Here is a 9,082-nt window from a genome sequence, read left to right as displayed (position 1 = left end):
AAAGAAAAAGAAAAAGAGACGCCAAATGATGATGAGAATGCAGAGAAACTGGATACATTCACAAATTGCTGATGGGAATGTAAAATATTACAGCCATTCTGGAAATCAGTTTGTGAGAGTCTCAAAAAATAAAAGATATATCCAGCAATCACACCCTAGGGTATTTATCTGAGATCAATGGAAATTTTTGTTCACACAATAACCTGTAAACCAGTATTTACAGCAGCTTTATTCCTAATAGCATAAAACTGGAAACAAGCCTGATTTCCTTCATGGGTGAATGGTACACAAACTATAGAAAAACCATACCAGGGAATACTATTCAGCAATGACAATAAATGAACTATTAATATTTGACATTCCTAACAACTTGGATGACTCTCCAGAGAATGACGCTCAGTGAAAAAAGCCAATCCCAAAATGATACAGATTGTAGATTCCATTTATATAACATTCTTGAAAAGACAAAATTATAAAAATAGACAACAGGTTAGTGGTTGCCAGGCATTAAGAAAGGAGAACAGAATGAAAATGGGTGTGGTCAAAAAACGGCAACATGAGGGATCTGTATGGTGATGGAACTATTCTGTATTTTGACAGTAGTGGCCGATACATAAACCTATGCATGTGATAAAATTGCATATAGCTGAATACAGACACCCACACGCACACACGAGAACAAGTAAATTGGGGAAATCTGAACAAAATAGATGGCTAATGTCAATATTCTGATTTTGATATTGTACCCTAGTTTTGAAAGATGCTACCATTGTGAGAAACTGAGTTAAAAAAATACATGGGATTTCTCTGTGCTTTTTCTTAAATCTACAATTATCTCAAGATAGAAAGCTTAAAGAGAGATCAATGGCAGTTCTATATACTATCAACGAACATGTGAAAATCAAAATTAGGCACAAACTACTTTGTACAGATACTCCAAAGACAAGGAAATAGATATAACTATAACAAAATATGTATAGGGTGGCTGAGTGAGAACAAAGTGATAGCCTAAAGGAGCTCTTTTCTGGTGATGGAATAATTTTGTATCTTGATTTTAGTGATGGTTATGCAAATCCTGACATGGGAAAAAATTGCTAGAGCAATACATTATATACACACAAATTAATGCAGGTTAGAAAAATGGTGAATGCTAAATTAGGCCTGTGGTGTAGATAATAATGTACCAATGTAAATTTCTGGGGTTTGATATTATACTGCATTTATAGAAAATGTCACCATTAAGGAAGCTGGGTGAAAGACACAAGGGTTTTGGGTTTTTTTGGTACTACTTTTACAACTTCTTGTCTATAATTATTTCAAAATAGAATGGTAAAAATATATGAGATAAGTCCAAGGAGAGGTTTCAGAAATGATTGGAGGAAACAGGCTCTGCAAATGAATGAGGCTGGATCCAGTTTGGAACAAAGGGTTTCTTTTTTTTTATTTTAATCATTGTTCAAATACAGTTTTCTCCTTTTTACTCCCAATGGGTTTCTATGTGGCTAAAATCTATACTTCTGTGGCCCTTTTTCAAATAATTATTTTTTCATTGTATTACACAAGTAATACTTATATACATATGGGTATATGTACATATACATAGTGAGTAAAAAATATTATTGTCCTTTCTACTATCTTAACCAGAGGTAAACATATTGAGTAATTTGATATATCTGCTCTGGTATTTTTTATGCATTCATACCTATACATGGTTATGTTGTTGATAAAATCATGATGTCACACAATAATCTAGTGTCTCTGAAACTGGCTATTTTTTCATGACCATGTAGGTATGACAATTGCTCAATCAGCATATGAATCTGCTGGGTTCCATAAACAGTTACATGGATACCATAGGGATGTTCACATATGATGGTAAACAGACATTTTGAGAGGATCTTAATACTCAGGCCAGCCCTCCTTGTGAAAAGTGGGATGAGATATTTATAAATCTACTTTTTTCCTTCAAGAATGACCTTTACAAGTTTTTTTTAAAGATCTTATTCATTTATTTTTAGAGAGAGGGAAAAGGAGAGAGAAAGACTGGGAGAGAAACATCAATGTGTAGTTGACCCTCGTGCGCCCCCTACTGGAGACCTGGCCTGCAACCCAGGCATGTGCCCTGACTGGGAATTGAACCTGCAACCCTTTGCTTCACAGTCTGGTGCTCAATCCACTGAGCCACACCAGCCAGGGCCATAGATCTACTTCTTGCAGACAGATTTTCAAGTCATAACTAGAATGAAGTGTGAGCATTTCAATAATCTTGAAAACATGATCAAGTTTGGGTTGGATTTGGTTTAGAATAAAGATGAGATGAAACCATGATAGAGCTTTTAAGCCCATTGTCAAGTAAGAAATGTCCAAGCCTGAAAAAGTTTTTATGAGTTTACGCAAGCCAAATTGACAATTGTTGGGAAGCAAAATTTCAACAGATTGAAAAAATGCTCTGGAAAATGGCAATTTTGCACCTTATATTATACAGTACAATCAAAAGAGGAGGTGTGAGTGGGTTATTTGAAATCTTTTGGTGATAGATTAGGGAGGTGGGAGAAAGCAAAGCAGGGAAGCCTCTGGGATTAGACAAAAGGTAAAATGATAGACACATACTTCTTTTACTGGGTTGGGTATGGGATAGTTAACAGTCAACAGTTAACATGATAACAATAACAATTGCCTGTGCCTTGTGGGCTCTGGAAAAGGGCATGTTATCAGATATGTTATCCTATATGCAAAGAAAATAGGCTCAGTGAAGGTAAAGATTGATCTTTGTTAGAGAAAAATACTGCCCTAGGACATGACTCCTTGCCAGGATCTGCTTTTAGTTAGATTTTTTTGTTGTTGTTGTTCAGACCATCTTACATGGTTACTTTAGGGCTCTGAGTTTGTAAGGCCACCATACAGGCCTCACCTGGACTTGTCAAGGTTAGTATGTGGCCCCTTTTTGTCCACACAGCCAGCAAGAAAAAGGCCATAAAGGGCAAATGAGAGTCTGAGAAGACTTTCTGCAATCTCCAGGGCAAAGACAGACTAAGAGGAGACCTTAGAAATCACTATGGGGTGAACAGTAAGGGCAGCGGGACAATTCACGAATAAAGAAAAATACATATGACTAGCAAATATACCAGAAAGGGTATTTTGTGGGTTTGGTGAAACTCCATAGTGGTACCAGAGAAATGCAAATTAAAAGAAGATACAATGGATTGGGTGGCTGGGATTTTCTGTGGAGACAGTGGGTGATGGTGTGAATGGGCAGAGCATTGTGGGTGGGCTTTCTGTACATCTGTGTACCAGTCCAGAACTTGCGCCATCCACTTTAGGGCTTTCTACAGAAGTAATCCCTGGAGAGTACCGCCTTCCAAACAGCCCAGGCCCTCAGGCTCTGCTATTAGAAGCCTGGGCTTGCCGACTGGGCAGGTGCCTGGGTCTAGGCTCTATCAGCTGCAGCAGCTCGGTGTCCCCCACCCCCACACGCTGGAAGAAGGTTGGCTACGGTAGGGGCGGAGCTACGCTGGTGGTGACCCAACAGGGAGCCAGAGAAGAGGTTAGGCTGTGCCTGGGCGGCAGAGGAGAGCCAGTGGCTGCTGCAGCACCAGATCTCAGCCTGAAGGAGATTAAGGGCGGGGCTGGGCAGGAGAATGCCCAGGGCTGACTGGTCGCTCTAGGCCTCCCATCCACCTGCCAGCCGCTGGTGCTCCAGCGGGTGGCAAGGTCTGCATCTGCCAGGCCCATGGCGGCATCCGCAGCTCTGTCAGCAGTGGCAGCGGTGGCGACACTGTCGGGCCTGGCAGTGCGACTGTCACGCTCTGCAGCGACCCGTGGCTCTTACTGCGTCTTCTGCAAGGGGCTCACACGCACGCTTCTCACCTTCTTTGATCTGGCCTGGCGGCTGCGCATGAACTTCCCCTATTTCTACATCGTGGCCTCGGTGATGCTCAATGTCCGCCTGCAAGTGCGGATCGAGTGAGCGCCTGTGGCCACAGCGACCCACAGGAGGGTCCTGGGCCAGCCCTCCTGCCCCTGCGTCCACCCGCCCGCAGGGAGGACAGCGCAGCCGCCCAGATCTCCCCGAGGCGGTACGGAAAGGAGGCGGGGCGGCCCAGACCTCTGGACACTTGGGCTCTGCGAAAGGACGCTGGCCACTGAGCCACCTAAAGCCGGACCCAGGCGTAACCTGCGCGCACCCGTCGTGTCCAGTGCTGGATTGCACAAAAACTCAGAAAACAGGCCGTGACTTCGGGTTTGAGGACATTATCTGAGTACAGCCAACCTGTTGCTTCACGTTGGCAAAAGGGGGAAACCAGAAAGAAGAAACGCTGCAGCAGCAGGGGCATGCTTTGACTGGCCTGACCCTAAAGGTAGGCGGCCAGAGAGGTTGGACCTGCGGGCTGGAGGGAGGCGGTTGCTATAACATTTAGACTTCAAGGCCCCTTGAGGGTTGGGACAAAATATGGAACGGGCCCCAGGAAGCGAGACCAGAGAGCTGCGGAACCAGCAGAGGCAAGCAGGGCAGCCTCGAGATCTTCAGAGTCCCTTGTCATGATTCCAAACTGGGGGTCAGGGGCAGATGTAGCTTAGACATCACACCTGTCAGCAGTTCAGCCCATCTCCCACGGGGACCCCAGTGTTCCCTCCTCACACCGGCGGCCAGGTTCCAGGTCCCCTTTCCCCAGAGGCACAGCAGGTGTCACCAGAGCCAGAGGAAATGGAGGAGAATTGGGCTGGGGTGGCCCACGGGGAGGCCCTAGAGGAGAAAAGATGCTGCCACACTTCTCCACCCTCCTGGGTAGGCAGCCTGAACCCCCAGGGTTGTCCCCTTCTCAGCCCTCAGGCCCCAGGCTCTCTGCAGCTCCCTGCACTGTGTCTTCAGGGCCAGGGGATGCTGTCTGCCTCCCAAGAGGCTACTGCTGCCACTTTTGTTCTCCTCCTTCCTCTCTGAGGATGCAGTTGTGGAAGCCTGGAAAGGTGCCTTTCTCCCCAGCCCCCGTCCTCCACAGTTTTGCTCTTCTGCCACCTACAGCCCTCTCTGTGCCACAGAATGCCACCCTGTGGCACAGAGGACCTCCAGGCGTGCCCTGCGAACCCCAAGGATGTGGGAAATGGGGCTTTCCTTGAGCAGAGGGCAGTTCTCAAGTGGGGGGGGGGGATAGAGAAAGGGCTTGGAGAGGAGGCAACACCAGGACAACTGGGGACCTCTTTGGGTAGGGAGGCAACTCTCAGGTTTCCAATTCTTTCTTTCAGGAACTGGTGTCTGTAGCTGGTGACTCGCCCCTTCTCTGGCCTCATCAAGAGTCAAACCTCTGCCCACCAGCCAACCTTGGCCCTAGAACTTCCTGGTAGCAGCAGGGTGAAGGGGTTGGCTGAGGAGGAGATGAAGGGCCCTCCAGGCAGAGGCCCCAAGAGGTGGGGTAACCCAGTGGTGTGGTTGTGGCATGGAGAAGGACCATGTCACCTGGGCACTGAGATCTCCTACCAACACCATGAGGGAGTTCTACTCTCTCTACCTAATGACAGCGGAACCTGGGGTTCTGGGGGTGCATATTTGCCCTTGTCACACAGATAAGAAGTGGTTAAGCTAAATCTTCCTTAGGCCTACACTGCCCCACCCACTCCCCAGTCTCCTGGAAGACTTGGCATGGTGGGATGGGGCAGGGGAATCACAGGGCTCCCAGGGGATCTAGGGAGAGAGAGGTTCAGGGTTAGGAAAATGTGGGCAGCCAGCTTTCCTTGGGGAGGTGTTGGAAGTGACTAGGAAGACCAGCAGGATAGTCTAAGGTGAGACAGGCAAAAGAGAGATGAGTCCCAGGATCCCCTGGGTACCTGAGGTCTTCACCCACAGAGCCAGGTCTTCCCACCCCCCACCCCTCAACCCCCACCGCCCATCCCAGGCTTGGCCAAGGGCTCCTCAGCAGTTGGGCACAACCCTCTGGGCTTGGCTGGGAGAGGAGGGGGTGGCCCCTGGGGACATGATGTGACCAGGAAGGTAAAAAGACACACTGGGGGTGGGAGGGGACTGGCAACCACACATGACTGCATCTCTCTGTCCCCAGGCTTGGCTTCCTGACACCCAGGATCACACGGGAGACACCTCTGGATGGGCTTGGAGTGACCCTGGAGGCCCAGGCGTGCTACTGACAGGTGTTCCAGCATGGGCAGGAGCAGCCCAGAGGGGAGCCAGGAGAGACCACGGCCCTCACCACCCACCCCCAGTCCCACATCTGCTGTGACTGGTTGCTCTGGGCCCAAGTACTCAGAGATCGTGGGACTAAAACCCCACAGCAGTGTGGTCAGCCCCAGGCCCCGAGTGGCCCAATGTCACCGCATCTGCCCCACTCAGCTGCCCAGCTGGAGTCTGGGTGGTCCTGGGGGAATTACTCCTCCTGGCTCACCCCAGGGACTGGGGACTGAGGCTGGACCAAGGCTCCCACATGCCCCCAGCAGTTTCTCATGGACAGGGCCTGACGGCTTCCTTCCTTGTGCCAAGTCTCCTGCGAGTCCCCATTCCTGGTGACCCCTCCTCCATTCCAACCCTGTCCACCCAGGACCACTTGTGGGAGCCTGCCAGCCTGCTGGCTCCATGCATAGATCTCCCAGGACAGTCTCAGAGAAAGCAGAGCAACAGGGGCTGTGAAAGCTGGGAGGAGGGCCAGGGGCCTTCCTGGGGATGATACACAGATGGGCTCCTTTCAAGCCCAGGTCTCACCTGGGTGAGACCCTCTGGGTGAGTGGATCCCCAGCTGCATCCTCTTCCTGGGCCAGCTGGGGAGCAGGAAGGCCTGAGAAGGCTTGAGAATGAGGGAGGCTGCTCCCTGAACGTGTGCTTGTGTCCCACAGGGAGAAATGTGTGTCAGAGCCTCCAGGGCCCCTGGCCTCACAGCCCTGCTGGCCTGCTGAGAAGCTCCACCCCATCTGGAGGCTCTGTGGCTCTTCCTTTGGCTGTCTCTGCCCTCAGACAATGGCTAGGGGAGGGGCCAGGGACTGGTCCTTCCCTGTGCTCCTGCCACTGCTTTTCTTGCCATTTTGGCCTTGAGTAGTGAGCTGCTTCTGCTTTCCCACCCCTCCCCAACTGCACCAGGCCCTGGCTGCTCGGTGGGTTTTCAGTGCACTTTATTTATTTGCAGTCTGTTTTCCAGGCTGCAGAACTTCTACAAAATCAGGGACACCAACCTGAATGACATGGCTTTCAATTTTCCGCGTGTGTTAACTCTGTACTGGTCAGAGAATGTTCTTCTTTCTGGTGTCAAATCTCATTGTCTCTGTAAGTTAAAAAAAAATGAAAGCCCTCATGTTCTATGAGGTAAGTAAAATGAGGAGCCTCCTGTTTCTGCTGTGGTGCAATAGCCTTGGAGGGCAGAGGGGCCACAGGTGAGATCATTACTTCAGCCCAGGATCTCTGGGAGGGGAGCACCCTCAGAGGGCTGTAAGTGGGCCGGGCCCCTTCAGGAGGGGCTTGGAGATGCCACTGGACCTGGACCCCTGCCTCCCCTTGGCCCCGGGGCGGGGGGGGGGAAGGCAGCAGCAGGGGCCTGGCCCCAGAGGTGGCAATTGTCCCACTCACAACCTTTGTTTGAATAACCCAATACCTAGGTCTTGTCTTCATTCATTTTAGAGCCAGGTATTGGAAAGTGCTTAATTCATTTGAATCCCAAGGGTAGGCTCAGGGGAGTGAGGAGAAATAGTCTGTCCACACATCATTTCCTCTCACCAGAAGCCCCTCTGCAGCAGCAAGTGGTAAGGTCCCCATCACCTCTCTGCTGGCCAGGTGGTGCAGAGTTTTGGAGAAGACCAACTGCAGGGACAGAAGCTTACTGTTTCCCCACCTTAGCCCCTAACTGTGCCACTGGAGCTCCAGTCCCGGTGCCTCCCCAGAGAAGCCAGACCGGTGGTTCTGAGGCTGCTGTAGGGGTGAGGGTGGCAGGCGGGCAGAGGGTGAGTGAGGGAGGACTGGGGAAGACTTCAGTGGCCAGGGTAGAGCAAAACAGGACCACAGGCGCCAGGAGGGAGCTGTCCTGAGGATGCAGGATTGTGCTCTCACTGAGGAGCAAAGCCTGGGTATGGGCCCTGGGCGTACTCCCCACTTGTCCCCAAGAGCTCCCCGGGGATCAAAGCACCCGGGCAAAAGAGACCCAACATCTGCCACCACGGGAGGGATGGGCCCAAGTCCCTGCCAGTGCCCTGACCTCCCCTCCCCTTTGTCCCGATGGCCCTGTTCAGCCCCTGATGGCCTCACGCCCACTGCAGGAATCATGTAGCCTGGCACAACTAAGACGGGAGAGAATCAGACCAGAGCTCCGAGGCCCTCTGATGAGGGAGGGCCACCCTTCTGGCCTAGGGAGGAAGGCAGGCAGGCACGCCCCATTCTGGTTAAGACCTGCCCCCTGAGCCCAGCTCCTCCACCAACTACTGTGTGGCCAGGCCAGCCACGTGCACTCATGTACTTCCAGTAAGGAGCCTTCGGGGCGGGGGCGGGGGTTGTGAGCATTCAAGGTGACGAGGTCTGGACAACATTTGCCCTCAGACCTTATCACTCTAAGGACAGAACACCAAATGAAGGGAACTGGCACGCAGTGGGACCCTGTGGAGCTCCAGGCAGTGCGCTGGTTGGTTTGCTGCCATCATCTCATTACAATCCCCTGCCGCCTGTTGAAGGAAGTCAGTGAGAGGATGTGGCCACCAGTTAACCCTTGAGCTGGACCCGTAAAATCAGAGGCTTCTTACTCCCACCCCTGTCCTTGGAATGTATGTTCCCCCCGCCATTCCCATAGCCAGAGCCTTTTCAAGGACAGAGCCTTGGGAGAGTAAGGTGCTGAGACCATCTGGACGGTCTAGTGACTGAACCCAGTCAAGGCCTCTACACGAACTTTCCGATTCTTGCAGCCACCCAAGACAAGCCTTGCATGTAAGTTCCCTGGATTATTAAACCTGCCCCCACCCACCCACCCATCTGGACTGGTCTGCCTGTTTACTCACTCTCTCCTTGCCCTCCCTGTTCACTGATGTTGTCTGAGGCATAAAGGTTTGACTCTGTATCTTCTACTAGAAATAGTTTATCAGTATAGACAACCCCTCGTTGGCATGCTTA

At 50.8% G+C, this 9,082-nt stretch overlaps 1 protein-coding gene across 1 annotated transcript; it reads left to right on the top strand.

Annotated features, from left to right (window-relative positions):
• The first annotated feature begins 3,508 nt into the window (after nt 1–3,508).
• Nucleotides 3,509–7,295, top strand: SMIM10L2B (small integral membrane protein 10 like 2B). Its single transcript, XM_036016504.1, has 3 exons — nt 3,509–4,358; nt 5,242–5,403; nt 6,051–7,295. The coding sequence occupies exon 1, from the start codon at nt 3,731–3,733 to the stop codon at nt 3,965–3,967; it is 237 nt and encodes a 78-aa protein (XP_035872397.1). The 5' UTR covers nt 3,509–3,730; the 3' UTR covers nt 3,968–4,358; nt 5,242–5,403; nt 6,051–7,295.
• The last annotated feature ends 1,787 nt before the right edge of the window (nt 7,296–9,082 follow it).

Source organism: Phyllostomus discolor, chromosome X, assembly GCF_004126475.2.
Source record: "Phyllostomus discolor isolate MPI-MPIP mPhyDis1 chromosome X, mPhyDis1.pri.v3, whole genome shotgun sequence".
NCBI lineage: Eukaryota > Metazoa > Chordata > Mammalia > Chiroptera > Phyllostomidae > Phyllostomus > Phyllostomus discolor.
This window is presented reverse-complemented; position numbering and strand designations above follow the sequence as displayed.

What these genes read in the sequence shown, in the direction of transcription:
- SMIM10L2B (XM_036016504.1), top strand. Translation starts at nt 3,731, where the DNA reads ATGGCGGCATCCGCAGCTCTGTCAGCAGTGGCAGCGGTGGCGACACTG.